The following is a 24,178-nucleotide window of genomic DNA, read 5'->3' as shown; positions in this document are numbered from 1 at the left end:
CCATCAACACATCACACATATCAAAGGAGGACAGTGTGATAGGAGAAATGACATTGCCGACAGGCTGCGGATTCCGCAGGAAAAGCAGGAGTTTAAAAAAAAATTGTACTGCGCATGCGCAAACCAGAAAAGGAAGATTCCAGACAGGATGCAGAAGACCCGAACAGGTAAGTCAGGGTCCTTAGCCGCGGGCAAAGTCAAATTCTGCTGTGGGCTCCAGCATGCAGAAATTGATCCGCCCATGGACATGAGGCTGTACGCAGGGTCACCTGCCACGGTCAGGGACAGCTTCCATGAAGGATTCCGCAGCCAGAATCTGGACCTGCCATGTACAGGAAGCCTAAAGAAAAGATTGAATGCAACCATTGCCTTGCTGTTAGTGCTGGTTGTCCACCTGCACCTAACAATTTGAGCACTTTGCATCATATTTATGAATCATATGGTGGTTTTAGTTGTATAACTCTGGTTTGGATTGTTGTTTATTGCTACATCTAAGATTTCTAATGATTCATTCAAACATATGCATTGGTGTGTATGTTTAGTGCAGTGAATTACCATCCCTGTGTATCTTTGATTCCTAAAGGGAAACAGCTCTAGCTAATCACATGCCGTGTAAAATAAAATCTTCTAAAAATAATGTGTACCTTGGCATATTCTTCTCGTCAATAATGTATGTTTAAGTCTCTTTGCATATGTGTTACCGTGCTAACATCTGCTCAGCATAACACTATTAGTTTTTACTTTGTTTCCTGGGGGTTGCATTGTAGCCAACTGTAAAACCAACAGTAGAAAGAGGGAAGTCACAGAATGCTGACAGACAGTAAAAGATTCCCTACATGGTAGAAACCCTTAGTACATGAAATCTATAGGAAACAGATTGTTATGAGTTACATCGTGGATTTAACTATATTCAGCAGCAAATGTATTGCCAAAGGAAAAAAACAAAACATTTTGATAGTTAACATCATAAGTACTTGGTGAACAGATTGAACAGAAGAGACGGGTGCTGACAGTCCCGCTTTAAAAATGCTCTTCGGGTTTGTTCACATCAGCATTGGAAATCCCTATGTTACTTATTTCTGGCAAAGTGCCAGATTGCTGGCCGGAAATCGAATGCACTCCCTTTATAGTCAACGGGGAGGCCGTTTGGCGCCATCATAAGACAGAACCGTTCAGCCAGGGGTGCCGTTTTCGTGCTCCGCGAATGGAGCAGGAAAACAGAATCCCCTAATGCTGATGTGAACGAGCCCTAAATAAGACAGTCTGCAGAATGTAATTAAAGCGCATGATCTTCAGGTCAGTGTTTGGGAAGGGGTGATGCACTTTTGCATATATTTCACAAGTTTAAACTTGCCAAAAGCATTGTGAAGCTGATTTATGCAACCTAGTGCAAAATTAAAACGGTGGTGTCACCCCTAGTAATCAGGTCACTGCCCTCTAACCCACACTAGAAATACTGTACAGAATAGATAACATTCCTTGTGAATTAGAATCTGATATTTAAATATTCATAATATTTGGAGACACCTAAGAACGGCTGAAATAGTGCATTGATGACAGAACTGGTAGTACCATCTGCAGGTGGCAAAGTGCTCAGCAATACTGTCAGTTGCTAACTTTCTACTTTTTTGTAAGTAGCCATTTGTAAAGGGGTTATTGTATACCTAGAAAAGTTAATAAAGAGGAATGTACCCTGACGAAGAGGTTATGTCCCCATGGGAAGTATGTTCAACACAAATAGTTATCTTACACAATCTGGTCAATCTAGTATATGCAATGCTTTAGATCTTCCCAACAGTGAAGTAAAGGCCCATTTAGACACAATGATTATCACTCAAAATTCGCTCAAAAGCCGTCTTTTGAGCGATAATTGTTGTGTGTAACTGCAGTGACATTGTTTTCGTTAAGGAATTGCTGATTGCTGATCTTTCAGCGTGCTGAAAGACAACTTTTAGCCTCATCAGGAATTCACAGGGGGATACAGCTGATACTATTGTTTCAGCTGTATCCCGCTCCCTGAACACAGTCCGGGTATGAAGAACAGAGCGGTCCAGCTGTGTTCTTCATACCCCGTCAGAGCGCTCGGCTGTATAACAGCTGGGCGCTCCGAGCAGAGAACAGCTGGATGCAGAAGACAAGCGGCCCCGCTTCTCTTTTGCATCCCCTGCTCGGAGCGCTCAGATGTATAAAAGCCGGGCACTTCGAGCAGAGAACAACTGGATGCAGAAGACAAGCCGCCCTGCTTGTCTTCAGCATCTCCCGCTCGGGTGCCGGCGGGGGTGAACGGTGGAGTGAGCAGAGGGGAGCAGGGTGGAGTGGGGGGGAGAGAGAGAGAGATCTCCCCCCCCCATTCCTCCCCGCTCTCCCTCGCCACTCCTCGCCCCTGAATCTTTTGAGATGAGCCGGCAGGTACTCGCAAAAGGCAATACTCGCTTGAGTATTTGCCCTTAGCGAGTACGCTCGCTCATCTCTACTCACTACCAATCAGCGGAACGTACAGATGGCAGTGCAGAGGAACTGCTCTCCTCCCCTGCTATGGACGTGTGAACGTGCGGACATGTGATCTTGCAATAGTGCCGGCCAGACGTAAGGACATGCAATCCTGCAATAGTTCCAGTCAAATGTGCGGATGTGCAATCCTGCAATAGTGCCGACCAGCTTGATTTTTGGCACCTTCCCTTTATAAGACACACTAACCCCATTCACTTTATAAGACACACTAAAAGTGCGTCTTATAGAGCGATAAATACTGTATCTATTTTTTGCTGAAAAGATTATATAACATAAAAAAGGGAAGAGTTTCCTCTCGTTACGATACAGGTGCCAACAAAAGCTTCAATGGTAGGCAGATATTCCGCTGACATGCCTGTCTGGGGTATCTTAGAAACTACAAATGAGCCAAGTTATGACGCAGACTACTAATGTTCTATAAAATGAACATTAGGGGACTTTTCTATGTTACAGATATTAGACATTAGGTATGAAATCCCCGGGGCAAATGCAGACCATAGGTTAACAGCATTCTTTCTCTGACAGAAGCAGTAATTTTAATGTGGAGGTTAACCATTACTGCAACACTGCCAAGTTCTACATCTGAGTGCTTATGTGATTTCAAAGCAATCACTTAATGGCAGAAAATGTGTTATATAAGGTTCAACATCAAGATTCTACATCCTCTTACTTCTGGACCTTGTTCATTAAGGAAAGATTGGGAACAAAAAGGTTTAGATCGCTCATCAAGAAGTAGGGTGCCATAATCTGTAGGACAGAGGGACAGTCAAAATGACAAATATACATGAATCCATTATCACCTACAGCATTTATATAGCGATAGCATAGACTGCAGGCACACATACATCCACTCACCCTGGACATCCTTTCGCGGGGAACAAAATATATCATAATGCAATGCAGATGGAAGTAAGCGCACCAGACATGATTGTAGATTTTAGTGCGTGTTGGTCGGCCACCGCTTTAATAAAATAGTTACATAACATAGACATTGTTGTAGGACATTACATTTCTAAACTGGCTGAAGATCGCTATGGCAGATCCACCTTCCCAGTTACTCTTCACGTTACCCTGCTCTTTCTTACCAAAAGCTGTGACTTAAATGGAAGCCACAAGACTTGTCTCCAAATTTGTCTCCTTTACATTTATTATATTATATATAGAGAGAGAGAGAAAGAGAGAGAGATATTTATATATATTTTTTTATTTATTTATTTATTTATTTTTTACGCAATATGCAAAATTGCCATAAAATCAAGTGCATAAACATAATAAATGGCAGTCACCAAAAAGGAAGGCGGGTGAAACAGCTTCCAGGACACAATGTGAAAGAGAAGTGTGAAAAACAATATGCCCACTTAAATATGTCCTCAAGGATGCAGAGGATGATGGAGGGAACTGCTGATTAACCAGTAACCTGGGTTACACAACTATACACCACTGGTAGGGTGACTATCACAAAAGCTGTACAGGAGCTAGTCAGCAGCTCATAGCTGCCTGACCAGCTGCCACAAAATGAAATGCCCCCCTACAGTACGCATGCATCCACCCTATGCGGCCGACTAGATCCGATTTCAGAGTAACTTCATTCCTTCATTGATTATTTGCTCAGTGAAGCTTAAAGGGGTATTCCCATCTTGGTTTTTCCATGCAAGCTGTTCTATGTTATTCCCTAACTTATATTCACTTCAATGAGCACTAGGAAAACAGTGCTGGGCTGAAGCGCTTGGCTGTTTCTGTATGCTCCACCCATGGGGGCGGGGGGAACGCTATTAGCAGTTTCCCATCTCAGTAATGGAAAGCTGAGATGGGAATACCCTTTAATGACCTCGCCTATGGCATCTATACAAATTAATATAGCACTGTTTTTAGACTATGGGTGGTAAATGCAGCAAATATTGCCTTTTAAATGGCATTGTAAGAACTGCGGAAATAGCAATGGTACTATAGCCAAGAAATGGTAAAACTTCATGGAATAATGTGTTTTGTATAGGTTTTGGATCGTAAGGGGTTATCCTCCAAAAAAATCTTTACCCTTATCCACAGGATAGGTGATAAATCAATGATCAGTGGAAGTCTGACCCAGGGACCAGCAGTGATCATGAGAATGGTGCATTCCAGGCCCCCTAATGAATGGAATAGTGGTGCGCATGTCTATACACTGCTGTACTCACTCGCAATGAAGACAGCCAAGTGGTGATCTCCATCAGTCCCATAGAATGGAGTGCTGGCCACCCATGTGCACTGCTATTCTATGCACATGGAATGGGGGAATTAGGGTGACAGTGGCACAGAACTCTAGAGCATCGAAGGCAAGACACCTAGTCACATCAGCCATGGAAGGCTGATAATACCTAGTTATACACTTCTTCCCAAGACATAAGCCCATCACTAGTAAAAACACCCCGATTGTCTGTCTGCTCTCTTTAATATCATGTCAACTTTCTATCTGAAACTAAATATTTCAAAAACTAAACTTCATGTGTTTCCATCATCTAACCTACTTCATTTTTGGTATTAAAGGGGTTGTCCAGTTGTAAACTACTGATGGCCTCTCCTCAGGAAAGGCCATCAATAGTAGATCAGTGAGGTTCTGCCGGCTGGGACCCCCATAAGTCAGCTGTTTTCTGGGCCAATGCACTGAGCTGATTTCTGCAGGTAGCAGACAGCTCTGTTCCCACTGCAGTGGCCAGGCTTGGTATTACAGGTAAAGTTCCCAATCACTTCAAGGGGAACTGCAGTGGCAACGAAGCTGTCGGTTTCCTGCAGAAATCAGTTAGGTGCACAAGCGCAAACAGTTCATCAATGGGGTCCCGAATGGCGGACTTTCACTGATTTACTATTGATGGCCTCCCCTGTGTATAGGCCATCAAGAGTTTACAATTGGAAAACCACTTTCAGACATGAGAGCAGTTATAGGAAAAGAGTAGGAAAGAAAAGCAACTTCTAGATACATCTAGAGACACAGAACAATAAAGCTATTAATAGTGAAGCAGACAATATCAACGACTGCATAAGCATTGTTTAAAGATATCCTACTATTGATTAGTGTCCTTTTACACGGAACAATATCATTCCAATTCTCCCTGGATCCTGCAAATCTGAATAGTGGTTGTTCAGTGTAAACGCTGCCAGCCATTGAACAACGAACATTAATTTGTTTGCTTATCATTCGGTTTGAGTAGGCTTAAAAATCAAACAACAATCGGCCAATACAGACCGGCAGTCATTTATCTATGAACAACTGCCTGTTCCCTGTGAGTGGAGGTGGGTCTCCGGAAGCATATTATCAATTTCTGCAACAGCTCTGTCCTATTAAGTAATTCCAGCAACCTGATTGGTTGTTTGGGTTGGCTGATTGAACCTGATTGGTTGTTTGGGTTGGCTGATTCAGCTTGATTGGTTGTTAGGGCAGAACTGTAGCAGAAATTGATAATATGCTCCCCGGAAGCAATCTCTGTCCCACTCCGCCTCCATTCACTGAGCAATCATCGCTTCTTTGTGAATGCACAGAAGCGATAATCGTTGGGATGACTGTCGGGCAGGGGCGTAACTATAGAGGATGCAAGGAATGCGGTTGCACCCGGGCCCAGGAGTCTTAGGGGGCCCATAAGGCCTCTCTTCTCCATATAGGGAGCCCAGTAGTATGAATAAAGCATTATAGTTGGGGGGCCCTGTTACAGGTTTTGCATCGGGGCCCGGGAGCTTCAAGTTACGTCTCTGCTGTCGGGCATTTAAGTGCCTGATATTCACCCAGTAGTAAGAACATTACTACTGGATTGAGGTGATACACAATAACTAGCAATGCATCAAAAATTGTTTTTTATGCTGTGCTGATTGTCAAGAATGTTTCCTGATGAAAAACGGAATTGTATGTTAAATAACAATCTAAGAATTAAACCTTCCTTCGAAATAACATACCTGCTCTGCATATAGGGCATTTGCCGTAAGCAGTCTAAAGTGACAGTTGTGTGTTTCTCTCCATTCTCCATCAGTCTTTGAACTTTCCACTGTTCAGAGTCATCCACTCTTACAGCAATCACTTTGGCGCCAAGAGCAGCTTTGACCCTGCAGAAGAGAGAATATAGGGAAAATGATTCAGCTACGCATCTCCAATGACAGCTAGCAATGCATCAAAGACCTAACAATGCACAAAGACCTCAGCAGGATGACACCTTCTCTGGATCATTGTTAATGACTGATTCACAACTCAAGATGTGATTGCTAACCATGCAAAGAAGGCTGCTAAAAGAGTAGAACAGACGTATATAGCTGTCTGAATTAATATGCACAGCAGAACCGAATGAATGAACAAAGAGGCAATCAACAGTCTTATCACTTTAGGAATAGGATTCTATTTACTTGCATATCAAACAAACCTTGGAAAGTTATACATTGAATCATTTAAGTGGTTTCAACAACTACTTATGATGGTATGTTCCCACATAATAAAACCTTATCAGCAAGATCATACTTCTATTGGTTGTTGCGGCTAGGTGGAATCTCAGCCACAAGCGGTTTTTGTTACGTGGGAACGCACACTACATTTTCAAGAAAAAATATTATTACATATACATCTAGGAAGAAGGCTGTAAAGAGAATGTCAGGACCGGCAGCTCGCAGGGCAACCATGCCCACACCACCGGCTCTATTACCCGGACTGCAGCGGTGCGGTGCAGGAAAGCCCCGGTTCTGGTGACCTCCCCTGGCCACCGTAATCCTGTTCGCCGCCGGGTTGCTATGGACACTGCGGGTACCCCCCGCACGGCGTCCCCATCACCATGATGACCAGGCGTGCGTCCTTGGTCTCAGTCTCTCCAGCTAAGCTGGGGACGGGTTCTCCTGTGCCTCGGTAATTGACTTGCTGCTATTTAGCTCCCCGCCCCAATGAGCTGTTGGGGCGGGAGTCCTGACAGCATTTAAATGCCTCTGTTGCTTCCATCAGTTGCCAGTGTTAGTTTGGTCTCCTGCTATACTCGTGACCTTGCTCTTGCCTGATTCCCTGTTTTTGACGTATTGCTTTTGACCCTGACTTCACCTTCACCTGATCCCTGGTACCGTGTATTCTGCTGTTGCCAACCTGGACTTCCTGACTTGCCTCTGTGTTTGTTTGTAAGTCTGACCCCTTGCCCCGCTTCCCTAGAAAGTATAGGGACTTTCGCCCAGTTGTCGCCCTGGGGCCTAGCCCAGGGGGGCAAGTAGGTAGGGACAGTGGGTTGCGGGCAGCTTTCAGGGACTACCAATACTCGGACCCCAGTTCCCTGACAGAGAACCTGTTTGGTACAAAAAGCTCTACAGGCTGCAGGCTGCAGGGCATATTGTCACTTATACCAATCCGTTTGGTGGTTTTGCAAATCTGAAACTTTGCAGGGTTGGACTGGAGATAGAGGGAGGAGGAGGGTTGGGGGATTGTGAATATATGAATATGCATGAGCTTCATTGAACTTATCTTAGGTCCAGTCCTGCAAAGTTTCAGATTTGCAAAACCACTAATCTAATCGGTTTAGGTGACATCAGTGTGTCTGTCACTATAGTGTCCTGCCCGCAGCCCAGCCACCTTTGTGGACCCGGCAGGTTCCCTTTAATATACAGTGCATGGGTGAAGCACAGGGTCAAAAATGAGTTTTCCTGTACTTAGAGACTCAGGTAGTACTCTAGATCAGTCCGATACTGCACAGGCCTTTCTACTGACTTGGCGCCAATGGAGGATCAGGAAGGGGCTGATGCTCACGGAGTTAGCTGGTAACTCTGGGCTCAACAGATTGTGGCATGCACACCCCTGGCTGGATGCTTTAGAAGACTTGGTGATACCCAAATAGGCCTCTGTACTTGCTGTAAGCCCAACTTTGCTAAGCTCGTCGGCACCACCGCATACTTGGTATAATAGTTTTGGTCACAGGGGTGTTTTGGGACCAGGATACAGGCATAGATTGATGCAGGCAATGGATTTAAGTTCACTTAAAATCCATGGTTCAACTGCTGAAAGACTGAGAAAATATATTCCATTTGAATGCATTTTACTCATCTTTCAATAGACTGCAGGATGTTCTTCCTGGGGCATGTTTACACTAGCCTCAAGGAGAACAATGGAATGTGTCCGCAGCTGTTTGCACAGCTGAGTGTGTGTTTAAACACATGCTAGGCTCTGCAAACAACTTGTGCAGGTCCTTTTACATGCAAATTAAGATGATAAAGTGCTAATGGCCATTAACACTTTATGCAAGTAGATCGCTAATCTTTCAATCTTTCAGTCGTTTGAAAGATTATTTTTGCATGTAAAAGGACCTTAAAGCACATAGCGATGTCACAGAACAGGGGTAATAAACAAGGCATCACAATAGAAGGGTGATGCCACAGTACTGAGGCTGTGTACAGTGGTCGGATATTTAATGCAGTGATATGACAGCACAGGGGTAATAAACATAGTCTTAAAGCTAAATAAATATGCACACTGTTATGTTACAGTATGTAGATAATATACCTGTCACATATATCCCCAGAATAGCATGCACAATCAAAACGATGCCACCCTAACAGTACATCAGTCACAAGATCCTTCCATAATAGTAGGCCAGTCAAAGGTGGCCCCATAAGAGTACAGCATGCCAGCCACAGATATGTACCTGCTACTATGTCATTTTTTCCTAGGAGGTAATCTCCTTGTTACCTAATCCTATATTTAAAACGTATATTTCTAGACTTTTTTACAGTTTAAAAAAAGTCTCAGAATGAAAAAGTAATGTACACATCCACACTGTCTATATCACACGAATATAAAAGAAAACTTTAAAAGATTCCTAATCGTGACATTTACCAAGCATTAGGGATGAGCGAGTATACTCGCTAAGGCACTACTCGCTCGAGTAATGTGCCTTAGCTGAGTATCTCCCCGCTCATCCCTAAAGATTTGGGGGCCGCCGCGGCTGACAGGTGAGTTGCAGCGGGGAGCGGGGCAGAGCGGGCGGGAGAGAGGGAGAGAGAGATCTCCCCTCCGTTCCTCCCTGCTCTCACCCGCAGCTCCCCGCCCCGCGCTGGCACCCGAATCTTTCGGGACGAGCGGGGAGATACTCGGCTAAGGCACATTACTCAAGCGAGTAGTGCCTTAGAGAGTATACTCGCTCATCCCTACCAAGCATATATCTAATTCCAGTTAGTAGAGAGTATTTAGAATAATACAAGCTAAAAGGTAAGTAGAGTATTTTATGGTTAAGCAGAGCACATGCACAGCAGTAATAATAATAGTCAACTTACTTCATAGGCAGGAATCTATAGTGATTTGTATTCAACTATGAACATTTGCCGGTAAAACTTTACTATTAAGTAAATGAAAAATGTTTTCTTGCAGCTGTTTTATGAAACATCACACTTACATAATTGTTAGACTTGGAGTGTATAAAATTGTCTATATCACCTTAACTGAATGAGTTATGACTCCCATCCAGAGCAGGCAATGCAGGAAAATGCATCATTTACATATAATGAAAGACAAATAGAGAAATAGGTGGGAACACTGAGCTCCTCCATAGGTGGCATTACTATGATGCCCAGTTACCATAGTCTGCAGTATTTACACTATATTATTGGCGCTCTGATTAAAGGCCCATTTACACAGAGTGATCATTGCTCAAAAATTGCGGAAAAGCGATCGTTTGAGCGATAATTGTTGTGTCTAAACGCGCGCCCATTGTGCACTTTTCATGCACTGCTAGCTGATCGTTAAATTCAGGTCAATCGAAAAATCGTGTTGCGGTCTTATCAGCAGTTCTCCACGGGGAGGGCTGATAGCATTGTTTCCCGTCAGAGAACAAAGGAACTGAAAGCAGATAAGAGCCCTCAGGCTATTAACTGCTTTCAGCTAAAGGCCTCATTTGCACACTAAGTAGCTGAGTAGCTACTTAATAGTTTATGCAAAATGATCGCTCAAAGCTGTCACTCAAACTGTCGTTTGAGCGATCATCACTCCATGTGAATAGACCTTAAATACAAGTGGAAAGGTGTTTTTCACACTGCGGGTTTAAAGAGTTCTTATCGTAATCATTTTTGCACAAAGGTTATTATTTTTGGTCAAAACATTTTCATTCATTAGGTCTACTGCTAGAGGAACCAATCAATTATCAGGTCTTGGGCTGCATTCATACGAGCACATGTGTACTTGCGCGCACGAGCGCAGCATTTTTGCGGAACAAACGTTGCTTATTTTGCGGGTACTTCGGCATATTTTACTGTGCTTACTGTGCGGTCATCTGCACGCTACAAAAAAAAGCACTGATGCTCCCAGCCATAAGTAATCAGTTTAAGGTGTTTTCTTTTCCTGCACAATTATGCAGTGTCTCACGCATCTTCTAATGTATTGTGTGTACATTTGCGCATCCCCATTGACTTCTCTGGGGACAATTGGTGTGCAAATACACAGGAAAATGAAGCATGCTACTTTTATTTTGTACGACTGAAATATGCAGGAAAATACGCACATGTGAACAAACCCATTTAAATCAATGTATTCTATTCACTGCGTATTGCATGAGCAAAGTTTGCACATACTAATACAATCATGTGAATTCGGCCATACTCTGACCTATAGATCCCATGAAATAAATAAACGCAGTTATATATGTTGCAATATATACCTAAAGGTCTCACAATTATTTACATCTGATCATGATCTTGTGTTTACAGCATTCCACATGATGCAACGTAATGTTTCTGAAAGTCAATCAGCCAAAAACTTTAAGGCTATGGCCCCTTGCACACGGGCGGGAATACCGCGGCGGGATTTCCCGCAGAATTTCTGCCCGTGCCCACCTGCATAGGATTACATTACATAATGCAATCCTATGCAGACAGCCACGATATGTCTGCGTGACAATACACGCGGAAAACAAATCGCGGCATGTTCTATTTCTGTGCAGATCTCGTAAAGGCCCGCACAGAAATGTCACTCCTGGCGCCCCGACTCCACTCTGCGCATGCGTCGGCTGGGCGGCAGCCAGCACATCACAGAGCCGGAGCCGCGGGAGCAGGTGAGAGCCGCACTGGTCACTGCAGGGGCGCGGGTCAGATCCCGCTGCGGGAATTCTCGCAGGGGATCCGACCTGGCCGTCTGCAGGAGGCCTAAGAATGAAGAAATCATTTGTTTTTCAAAATCTTTCATACAGGTTGTCAGTGTCCTCCATTTGTAAGAGGGAAGGGGTGATTCGTACTATACAGTTAACCTGCGGTCCCAGCAATTGCTTAAAGGGTTTTCTCATTACTTATAATTGCTTCAAAACCACTCTGACCCTTTTGGTTGCTGCTGATCAGGACATGTGACTGCTGCAGCCAATCTTCTAAAGCCTCAGGAGAATCAATCACCTGAATATACTGCCGTATTTAAGGGCAGCAATTTAAAGAGACAGGTCCTTTGATCCATTAGTACAAGCAGGACAAAAATATATTGTGCGATTAGGATAAAATAGCCTAACAGAGAATACACAAGACACATAGTTATGAGCTATGATATACATAAGGGAAGCACTCAACCCACCTTCTCTACCAGCCCGCTACCAGTAATTAACAGCTGGCCTATATACATGCACATAGAGTCCAACAGTCACTGGTTTGAGAAGTGGGAGGGAGCATTTTCCCCATGAATACAGCAGTCCCATAACTAGTCTGCTAGATTTTTTGCTAGGCTCTATTAGCCAAACAGCACAATATTTTCATTTTGCATTGGTTCAGGTTACAGTTTGCATTATACCACAGATCATGCATCTACAATGTTGCTGGTTGATATGGAAACAGGCTACAAGCTTTGTAGTCAGACATATCTCTCGCAGCTTGCATAGGCACTGATAACACTGGTCAACATGATTTTTTTCCGAGAATATTTAATGGTGATTCTAGTAGTATTTCACCTCCAGAATTCAAATCAGTTGTTAGAAGTTTTCCATCAGGCAGTTTTTTTGTGACACTTATTTTTTCTTTTTATTTCAGATGTTCTTTATGGTTAGCCATTGGATGAATTACCTTTATATTTAGTGCCCTGTTCTGTAGTATTTATGCATTTGAAATATAAATTTCCCAAAGTTAGTGATGCAAAACTGAAAGAAGGAATTTTTATAGGGCCACAAATAAGATCAGTGATGGATGATGAAAAATTTCAGGAACTGTTAAATCCATTGCAGAAAGCAGCCTGGTTGTCATAAAAAATATCTTGTCTTCCTTTCTTGTAAATCAGAAAACTATAGTGATCTAGTGAGTGATCTTGTGAAATCATACCAAGCTATAGGATGCAATAAGTCCTTAACACTTCACTTCTTCGACTCCCACCTCAACTTCTACCCAGAAGATCTTGGGGCTGTCAGCGACTGGCATGTTGAGCGTTTCATCAGCAGGTTTCTACGTAGGAACTGAGGTACCGAGGCAAGGGGAACCCCAGTATGCTGGCTGACGTTTGCTGGACCATGAAGAAAGACGACCCAGAAACCAAATATTCCCGTCAATCATCATCAAAAACATTCTAGGTAAACTGTAGTTCCCATAATGTTGACTTACATAAGTACTGATTTTATAAAAATTGAAATGTGTGTCACAAAAAACCCTGTAGTGTTCTCCTCATTCCACCATAATGTGACTTCCCAATACGGTGTGCATTGGAAAATCGGAAGCACATCGTTTGGCCATTTATGGTAGTAGTAAAGGAGTCAGGTCATGAATAAGAACTGTGAAGTGAGCATTTTTTTTCAGTGTCATGGAGCATCAGGAACATGTCTGAGGTCGATATGTATTGGAGAAAAAGGCAGATGACTAAAGTACACAATATTACAATAAGTAATAGTCCAGAAGGTCCAGTAACCCAAAAACATATTAGATACAACTTTCTATGAGGCTGGCTGCACACGAATGAGTCGGATTCTGCATGCTGGAGCCCACAGCAGATTCCGTCCCAGTGCCCAGCCAGCGACCCTGCGTACCTGCCTTCTTTCATCTTCATCTCTACTGCAGATGGACCCAGTGGCTCGCCGTTGGACATGCGCAGTACAGATTTTTTATTTCAAATCTTTTTTTTTCCGGCCTTGACACCAAGCGATGAATCTGCAACCTGTCCGCAATGTCAACTGCGGACAGGCTACTGGTCGGACAGCTTCCATTGACTTTAATAGAAACCGCCCGTGCGAACACCGCACAAATACAGAGCATGCTGTGATTTTTCCTCCACTCGTAGATGTCCCTGCGTCTCCACGCTCCCGTGCTCCTGCATGGGACCTAGCAGAGCTAGCTGGGTCACAGAGCGACCAGCAGGGGGCGGGGCAGTGCAGGAGATTTCTCTCCTCTTGCTCACCCGCCCCTCTCCATTGAGATAACACAGCGGCCGTTCGCTACTGAACAGCGGCTGTTTAAACTGCACGATGAGCGATGAGCTTCATCGCTCATTTTTTATGCAACATCGTTTGCCCGACAGTCGCCCTGTGTAAATGGACCTTAACACAGTTAAAAAAGAACTTAATATTGACTCTCTCTGTATGCAAATGAAGCATGTAGGAAGCATCAGTCCACACTACTAATTTTCTGACTTGAAAGGGTCCTGGGGTGCATTACAATGCAGCATACTGAGGGGGTGCTGAGTCCATAAATTAGAATGACATCTTTAGAATCTTTGTCTCTTCAGCTTATCTGCACATTGCTATAGTCCAAAGCATGGAGCGGTCATAATGACAGATTCTCTTAAAAGTATTTGTTTCTTTGAACTATATAAATGAATCCTCTGGGCTAGTGGACACCGAAAGCATATATGTAGTCAAACAGGTCTGCTCACATCCATTTCGGAGGTTCTTTTAGGAGCCTCTGATGCTGATTTCCCTTCGTCCTGCAACATGCCGGACTGAAACCAAACGAACCCCATTATATTCACTGGCATCTATTCAACACCGTTCACTGCCAGCATATGGCGGTTCCATTTGGCCAGTAGATTCCACTTTCTTGCTCCAATAAGGGAGCAAGAAATCGGAATTTAAAAAAGTGCTAGTGTGAACAAGCCAGCAGGAATCTCAACAATAGTCATCCTTTGTAAACGCACACAGCGACTGAGGGAGAATTGTTCAGTTTCTGCATGCAGAACACTGAATGACGTGGTATTCAGTGTAAACAGCAATCATTTACTTTCAAAAATCTGTCTGCTTACCATGAATGGAGGTGGGCATGGGGAGGGGGGGGGGACGCTCCCCAGCCCGCTTCACCTCCATTTCGGCAGCACTGTGAGAGATGCTAGCAATACTCGCTCTTGTATAATAGCACATAGTTTGCCCGACAGCTCGTCCCATATAAAAGGACCATAACCTGTATATTCCAATGGACATTTTACTTTAAGACATCTAGATCTAATTGCCTAACTGTCATAAATAGCAGGAAGTTATGTGTTCTCAGAATGATATCAGCCGTGTTTACATGCAGCAATAACATAATAAGGCTGTATTGCCGAATATCGTATAATGTATCACATGCAGCCTAATAGAGTAACAAGTGAAGAAGAAGTGTAACCAACACAGAATGCCTGGTCCTTCATCTGTCTGTATCACTGCACGATCGTCTCCACATCCCCCACTCTCTCTGTACAGTTTCCCGTGCCTCCACCTTTCCCCCTTCCCCATCTCCTCTTTGCCACCCTCATGCCTTGGCAGGAGACCGCTGAGTGTATTTAGCATATTTATAGGAATGCTTGTGTTGACAGCTCACATTTCCATAATGCATTTAAATGAGGAGACTGTTTGGCGTTTCTTATCTTTCTCCAGTCACCCATGATCTGTCTTAAAATAGCAGTGCCACTTTCTCCTCAAGTAAGTTAAGCTGCAGAGTTCAGTATAGTAACCTTTGCTAACGGGGCTGCCCTTTGTAAAGGTAGAGAAAATCCATGCCTCGGGAATTCTCTAGAGAAAGACTACTAGCTGCAGCATCCAAATTGCCTTTAGATGACTTACTTTGTTATTCCGGGCATTTGACCCCTGCAGCACTTCACTCATGAAGTTTCCTGGGCTTTGGTTAAACAATTTGATTTTGTTTATTGTTTTTTTTTTTTTACTTTTTAACTTTTTTGAAGCTCGTTAACTCGGGGTGATCTGAACACTGGGCTCCATGCTGGACAACTTGAGACAAGGAACATTTAAGTATTGTTTTATCTGTGTAATGCTGATGATTTTTGTCTAAAACCCGTTTCTTTGTCTCCCTGAGAAGGAAAAGCAGATCAAGTAAAGATTCACCTTGCTTGATATATTTAAAATTCAGCTCCACAGTCAGATATGGCTCGTCTGCTCCCAATGCAAAAATTAAGCTGCCATGAAATGAAATGCACTGTCTGTCGCTGACAGAAATCTAAAGAGGCAGTGTTTCTAGATACTGCCACAAATCTATGAAAACAGATTTCTAGACAAACCAACTAAATAAGTATTTCTGGTTCAGAAATAGATTTTACTTGCATGACATCACATTCAGCAGATTGTGTTTTATAAAAATCCATATCAGGTACCCAGTGCCATCTATTCATGTATAATACTTTCACTCGTTAATGTTATATCGCCAACACAGTGGGACAGATTTATCAATTCTGTCACTGTGAAAGTTTGATGCTATGTAAAGTCGTATTAGAGTGATGTCTGTGACAAATGCCTTAAAGGGAATGTAGCATGAGAAAATGACATATTATTTAAATCAGCTTTTATTGTATATACACACAATTTTACAAGTATTGGTGATGTTTCCCTTTATTTATTTGACTATCCATACAGTATTAACAAAACACCTTGAAAGATTCCAGTTCTCACAGTGGCTACCAGATTACACACAATTCGTTGCCATTTTCTCTTTTTTACTTTTGTCAGTTTTTTTGTGTAGACTAGGACAGAATAAGCAGAGTCATGTAGAGGGCAGACAATTTGAATTAGGCTGTTTTGTACTACAGGAACCCTAGATGAGGTGTAATAGCTACAGACCAAGCCTTGTATACTATACATCTGGCCTGACACTTTCTGGTTTTTAGAAGAGAGGGCTGTATGTTATCACTTAATTGAGACTGTAGTAATCAATGGTATTTCTTTGCCATTAAGTACACACATCTTGCTATAGAGTCTACACAGACATAACAAGAAAGAAGGGTGTGCCTCAGTCAAATGAAATAAAAAAATAGATGCAACATTTTTTTTAATTACTCTATACAGAAATTGAATTAATAAAATTAAATGAAATGAGGGTGCGTTTAAAATGATACACATTTGCAATTATTTATATATAAATATATATATATATGTATATATATATAATGATATATGACTATTATAACAACTTGTGATAAAGGTACAAGAGTTCTCTGATAAGCTTGACCGTTAGACAAGGTCTCTCACAACCCCTTTTAAAGGCACAAAACAAAAGCATCTTGTATGTCATTCATAGAATTGCTTGAAGTAAGGCCTCATTCACACGAGCGCTTAGAGGCACGTGAAAAGATTGCTTCTATTAGAACCAATGGTTTCCTATAGAAGCGGTCACATGAAGGAATTTTAAACGTGCTAAATACTTGCACCAAAGATAGGACATCTAAGGTCTGTGGTGCGAGAAAAGATAGGACCTGACCTATCTGTGGTGCGTGCTTTCCATGGACCTCTATGGGAGCTGGATAACATGCACCTCGTTCAGACGAGCGCTGTTTTAGCGCAGTATAGGCGTGTAGTGGCCCAGTACATGCTTTTTCTGGCCCCCTCCATAATGTCATACATGTATGTCTTAGGGTGACTACCCACTAGCGTTTGCGAATTTGCTGCGTTTTTTTTTTCCAGGTGTCTATGGGGCTTTCTAATGTTAAAAACGCATCGTGGTAAAATCGCAATTTACCACAAAATCGCAATTTTGCGCGATGCGATTTTAACATTAGCAAGTCCCATAGTCCCCTGGAGAAACAAAAATGCTGCGAATTTCGCAGTGAAAAAGAACTGTAGTGGGTAGTCACCCTATGTAGATGCTCAATGCAAAACTGTCTTGTTATTCTGTTATGTGTATTGCACAGCTGCAGCAAATGAGAGGTGCTGAAAACGCAGCCAAAACGCTGGCATAACGCATGCCAGCGCTGCTGAAACCGGGCTGAATCTGCAGTAAATGCAGTATTGAAAAACGCTGGGCTCCTGCAAACGCCTGTGTGAGGGGGGCCTTATAATAAGCCACAATCATTTTCTGCTAAGCCAAGCGCCCCTGTTGAGTGAGCAAAAAGTTTCTAAAGCTTATTGCAATGCCTGTATAGTATGTCAGCGTTTTTACATATATTGAACCAGAATTCTGGCACATTTATCTTAGCAATTCTTTCCTATTGCTCTAGAAAAAAAACAATAAGAGTATATACCGAATAACATTTAAATATACATGGAATTAAAACTTGCTTTTTACCAAATACATTAGAGTGCCTGCCTTATTTACTGGCCTGTTTGTTTTCTGCTTGATCAAGTGTGCAGTTGTGCATTATGGTTAATACATGTTCCTGCTATTAAATTGCTGCCTTTATTATATTGATTGAAAGATTAAAAACAGAACGGGACAAATTCAGTATGTAATAGCAGTCCTGTCTTGTCATGTTTTAACTCATCACTGTTTACCTAATTTACCCCTAACCCCCTCAAATGTGGCAAAATGTCAGAAATAATTATAAATTGTACACATTAACTGTAAAACCTGAAGAGAGTGGCTGAAAAGAAAATTACATCAAATGGGAGTGCTATGCACTTCAAATGATCAATCAGAACCGTGCAGATTTTTCATTGCTGATAGTTAACCCTTTAAGCAAAGTTAATTCAATTCTCGTACACCTTTCTCAGCAGACTACAATTTATTAACATGTAACGCGTGAATTTTAAGGAGACGCTCTGGTTATTTTTCCAATATTCCATACTCAGTCCTATTTTTATCATGTGCATAGGGATAAATTGTAGAAAGGCGAGCATTGTGTTCTTTAACAGTATCTCTAACAGGACAAATTAGAGACAATCTGACAAGCGCAGACATGCTGTGCTTTTGACTCTGAATGTTGCGCCACACTGTTACAGCTTCTTGTCCAAAAACATAAGCTTTAAAATGCTTCGTGTGCAAATGAAGGAGTCTGCTGATACATCGAGAGCCAGGAAAAGGAGATAAAACGGTGTGCACAGATAAATATAGATTTGTATATTGGATCTGATGTTCTTGTTAGTTATACTTATTAGCAGTTAGACCAAAAGTAACACTGGATTGGCTAAACTCAATTTGTGGAATTCATGGGGTTGACATTCCCTCGTTGATGAAATTATAATAGGGCTTACTACTGCTGGTATACCCTTGCGATCAGCAGTTTATGCTGGGGTAAGCACACTCGGCGGTTGTCGGCTGCTGGTGGGCGTCGTGGTGCTGGTGGCGCGCGCACCTGTGAGTGCAGCTGCCCTGCACTAGCTCCCTTTTATTATGTTCTGTTAGGAGTTGGCTGTCTCCCTCTCTCCGCCCCTGGGCGGAGGCTTTTGTTTAAAGGTCGGGCAGAGACTTGCAATCATTGCCAGCTATTGGTTTCCCTCAGTGTGCTAACTAGTCTGCCTCTGTTGGTCTTGTCTGCTATACTTTGCTACTGTCCGCCAGGTTTTTCCATCTGCCTCAGTTCCGCTTAGTATTGTTCGTGTTGGTTATTTACATCTGCCTTTCTGTCAGCATTCTACGCTTTCCATCCAGGTATGCTGGCATCCCTTTTTGGTCCCTAGTGGGAGTAGGGACTGCCGCCCAGTTGCCCACCTGGGGTTAGCTAGGAGTGGAGGCAAGCAGGCAGGGACAGGGGTTGCGGGTGAGATCGAGGGCACCCGGGCTGGCGTATCAAGGGTAGTATATGGTAACATAATAACTGGCCCTTAAAATTGCTCTCCAATGGAGGCCATGAGTACCCTAGCAAGTCAGTTGGAGGATTTAGTGATTGTGATCCAAGACCTGTCCAGTCGTATGGTGGCCCAGGAGCAGCGGGAGTTAGTGCATGTTTCTACTGCCCCTTCTATTCCCGAGCCAAGTGTCCTTTTTCTGGGGTATTTTCAGGGGAGAGGAGCAAGTTTTTTGTTTTTCAGCAGGCATGTAGATTGCATTTTCGGATGCAGCCCCGCTCCTCTGGCTCAGAATCCCAGAAAGTTGGATTGATTATGTCCTTACTTCGGGGTCCCCCCCCCCCAGACATGGGCCTACTCCTTGCCCGAGAGTTCGGCTTGCCTGCAGTCAGTTGATTTGTTTTTTCAGGAACTTGGAGGTATTTTTGCTGAGCGTGCAGGGTTGGCAGTATCTCATCTCATGTCTCTAAGTCAGGGGCAGCAGTGTGTAGAGGACTATTGCTCTAAATTTAGACTGCATGCAGGTGAAACCTCTTGGAACGATAGCGCCCTTAAAGATGTGTTCTTGTTGGGTCTGTCTGACGCTGTCAAGGATCTACTCATTTCTCATGCCGCTCCCGTGACACTCAGTGGTGCGATGGAATTGGCGGTCAAAGCTGAAAGGAGGCTGAGATCTAGAAAAGAGGAACGTCAGGCCCGTAAGGCTAGGGAATCCGGCAGACCCGCTCCCCCTTCTCCCATGCAAACTTCTGGTGCCGAGCCTATGGAAGTGGATCAGCTAAGTCCCGAGGAACGGCGACGGTTCCGGATGACTCATCACCTCTGCCTCTATTGTGGGAAAGCCGGACATCCTGTAGTGACCTATCCTCAGAAGCGTCTACAACATCAGTCTGAACCGGCGGAAAACTTCCGATCCTAGGCAATCTTTGGGAGGATCGCCTAGGATCACAGGTACTCCCTAAGTTGATGGTGCCTTGTCAGATTGGCTTCCGGAATTTCACTCGGTCCGGTCAAGCTTTTATTGATTCGGGTGATGCCGCCAATTGGATTAGTTTAGGTTTTGTTAGAGCTCTGATGACTGAATTCTCGGCGTTAAAAATTCCCATACGCTTCACTAGTATTCATTCTACCCCTCTGCAGGGGTTGTACAATGGAGGACGCCCATGTTACAGTTCACTGTGGGTGTTCTGCGTTCTGAGAATCTGTCATTCTCGGCAATGGAAAGGATGTCTGTTGATGTAGTGCTTGGTATGCCCTGGTTGGCACGGCACAGCCCCCGATTTGATTGATCTGAGACTTTGCCTCCCCATAGGGAGTGGGACTGTGGTATTGATTTGATCCCCGACAGTCCCATCCCTAAGTGAGCCATTATCAATTTGTCTGGGCGTGAGCACAAAGCCCTTAAGTCCTATATCTCAGAGTCTATGGCCAAGCGACATATCAGGCCATCCAGTTCCCCTGCCGGGGCCTCTAAGGCTTCAAGTAACTGATCTGTTGACAGAAAGTGTTCCAGTATAGCCTTAGAGGAATCTGAGTGAGATAATTCCCATCCTTTCAAATATTGTATTTCGTCCGCTATATAATACATTTTTGGATGTGGTACTGCCAACCTCCCTTCCAGTTTGTTATATTGCAGAACCTCTAATTTAAAGGGGTTGTCCCGCGGCAGCAAGTGGGTCTATACACTTCTGTATGGCCATATTAATGCACTTTGTAATGTACATTGTGCATTAATTATGAGCCATACAGAAGTTATAAGAAGTTTTTCACTTACCTGTTCCGTTGCTAGCGTCCTCGTTCCCATGGAGCCGACTAATTTTCGCCGTCTAATGGCCAAATTAGCCGCGCTTGCGCAGTCCGGGTCTTCTTCTGTTCTCAATGGGGCTCCGTGTAGCTCCGTGTAGCTCCGCCCCGTCACGTGCCGATTCCAGCCAATCAGGAGGCTGGAATCGGCAATGGACCGCACAGAAGCCCTGCGGTCCACGGAGGGAGAGGATCCCGGCGGCCATCTTCAGCAGGTAAGTAAGAAGTCACCGGAGCGCGGGGATTCAGGTAAGCACTCTCCGGTGTTCTTTTTTAACCCCTGCATCGGGGTTGTCTCGCGCCGAACGGGGGGGGGGGTTGAAAAAAAAAAAAAAACGTTTCGGCGCGGGACAACCCCTTTAATCCTTGCACTGCCCTTATGCCATATCAAATCACAAAACAAACTGTCAACCCAATAGAAATAGCTTGTCATATCCATAGGTCACTTAAAAACAAAGCAAATATCAGCCCATGTTAACAGGCAGTCATTCACCTACAAACAATTACCTGTTTAGCAGTGAATAGAAGTGGGCAGCCAGAAGACATCTCTAGCCCACTCCGACTCCATTCTCTGAAAAACCATCATTCCTGTGTAAAAGCAGAGGAGTGATAGTCTGTGGAACGGACCGGGGCACTTATGTTGTTCAAACGATGTTCTTTGAGCGATAATCATTCTGTGTAAATGCTAACATCGTTAGCTTTTTGGCTGAACGATGGGCTGAACCATGATTTTTAGTTCAGCATAAAAAATATTGTTCGGCCGGCCAGCTGATAGCAGGGACCACACATTGTGATTCTCTGCAGCAATGCTGATAACATTGTTTTCAGCTGTTGTCTTATGGGAAAACAAGGGAGCTTTATGCAGATAACATACCACCCGCTGTTATCTACATACAGCAAAGGGAGCTTCATTTAAATGCAAATGAAGCTAAATAGCTACTAATAGGCATTATTGCCCATTAGTAGCTATGCAAAATGATCACTTAATACTGTCACTCAAGCTGTTTTTAGGCCAAATTTTGAGCGATCATCTTTGTGTGTAAATGGGGCACAATATTTTTCATTCATGCCCCTCCCCAATGTAACATTTTGGCTTTGCATGCTTCTGGGAATTAATGTTTGTAACTGCCTTTATACTTTTGTATTAGTATGTGTGGCCTTTTTCTGTGATTTTAGATTTGATCCTGTTTTCTGTGATGTGTTTGTACAGTGCTATAAGAATGACTTTTAATTTAAAGGGGTTGTCCCACTTCTAGCTATTTTGCTGCAGGTAGCAGATAGCTTCGTATATTGTGCAGTGACCCGGGTTGGTCCAGCAAGCTGAGTCCTATTGAAGTAAATGTAGAGCAGCCTGCAATACCAACTCAGGCCACTGCTCAATGATATGTCTGCTTTCTGCAGCAAAACAGAATGGCCCCTTTAATGAACTTGAAATTAAACTAAATAATCTTTCTAATTATTAAGTAACACATTGCAATTCTGGAGTATTTGAGGAAGTGTTATCCTGTTTTAAATAAGTTGTCCCATGATAACAACCCTTATCTGAAATTTCAGCTGGCCCATAAGTCAGCTGATCACCAAATGTTCATCTTCTGAAACCTTGGCTGATTTTATTTCTTCAACATGACAGCTATATATGAATACTGATAACTTGCATCTAGCAGCTGTGGCTAAGAAGGAGGGTACAGAGGGGATATCATAGTGAAACTATTGCTTTTTCATTAATAGGAATTTGCGTATTGGATGACTCAAGGCTCTTTCACACGAACGTATATTGGCCGCCGTTTTCACGGCTGACCGATATACACTTCAATGTGGGGTGTAAAAAACCCGTTCAGACGGCATGAGCCCCGACACATTTACGCCAAGGCCACCATGCTGTTGCCCTTTCCCTTCCCTCCCCCTCGCTGGCTCACTTCCTCTCTCCTCCCCTCCGGCTGATTGCAATGGGAGGGGGTGGGATGGGGGCAGAGCTAAGCGCTGCTTTGTCCCGCCTTCTCCCACTGCTGGCTGTGGACAAGGAGCAGGAAGGGGGCAGATGCTTCGCTCCGGCCCCGTCCGCCCCTTGTCTGCAGCCAGCAATGGAAGGGAGTGGGACAGGGCGGCACATAGCTCTGCCCCCTCCCATCCCCTGCCATTGCAATCAGCCAGAGGAGAGGAGAGGGAGTTTAGCAGTCATGCTGCTAAACTCCCTCCTACTGTCATTGGCTCCCATAGGAGCCCATGCAGCAGCCGATGTATTCTGGCTCAAAAGATAGTTCCAGGACTATCTTTTGGGCCAGATGGAAAATGCCCGGCACTATATTGGCTGGGCACTTTTACTTCGTGGGTATACAGCCTTGTGATCTGATGCATTGGAATCCAATGTATCAGATCGTAGCATATATCAGCCGACCGTGAGCCAACAGTGATTTTCATGCTTGCATGAAATGAACAATAAGTCAACACATTACTGTTTATCGTTTGATCGTTGGCCATGTTGACACAGAACAAGATCGTTCAAATCCTAATGATCCAGCATTTTTTTGAATAATCTATCCGTGTAAAAGCACCGTAACACTTTAGAGCGAGTACGTTCTGTCATCACTATGCATTCATAACAGCAGAAAGTGCGCCCATCACCTAATGAGGAAATATGAAGCATTATCTGCCAGCAGTACTGTCATAGCCATCATGTCTATGAGGTTTCTGAGACTTCTCAGCCCTGCCACCTATAATATAAAAATGTATTGGTGCCTTTAAAACATAAAGAGCATGTACTATATCTGCTTTTTGTTAAAAGACATATCTAGCCCGGAATACCTCTAGAGATTTTGCTTTTGATACTAATATCATGCTGCTGAATTTGATGGTTCTCTGTCATCTGCCAGAGAATGACAAAAGGGAAAGGTAAGGGAACAGATGAAAAGAATGTATGTATTAAAGTAAAAGTATTTTTCATATTGTCTTTTGAATGGAAATTCAATAAAAACATTTATTATACATTTGATACAGAGTTGAATGATTTAGTGCTTTCCAAAATG

At 43.4% G+C, this 24,178-nt stretch overlaps 1 protein-coding gene across 1 annotated transcript in view; it reads right to left on the bottom strand.

Annotated features, from left to right (window-relative positions):
- Positions 1 to 24,178, bottom strand: part of TMEM132B (transmembrane protein 132B) — a 593,064-nt gene that overhangs the window by 351,424 nt on the left and 217,462 nt on the right. Inside the window, exon 3 of the mRNA XM_066603397.1 lies at positions 6,433 to 6,579. Within this exon, the coding sequence (XP_066459494.1) occupies positions 6,433 to 6,579 (147 nt within the window). The remainder of the gene's footprint in view (positions 1 to 6,432; positions 6,580 to 24,178) is intronic.

This window comes from Eleutherodactylus coqui, chromosome 5 (assembly GCF_035609145.1).
Source record: "Eleutherodactylus coqui strain aEleCoq1 chromosome 5, aEleCoq1.hap1, whole genome shotgun sequence".
In the NCBI taxonomy this organism is placed as follows: Eukaryota; Metazoa; Chordata; class Amphibia; order Anura; family Eleutherodactylidae; genus Eleutherodactylus; species Eleutherodactylus coqui.
This window is presented reverse-complemented; position numbering and strand designations above follow the sequence as displayed.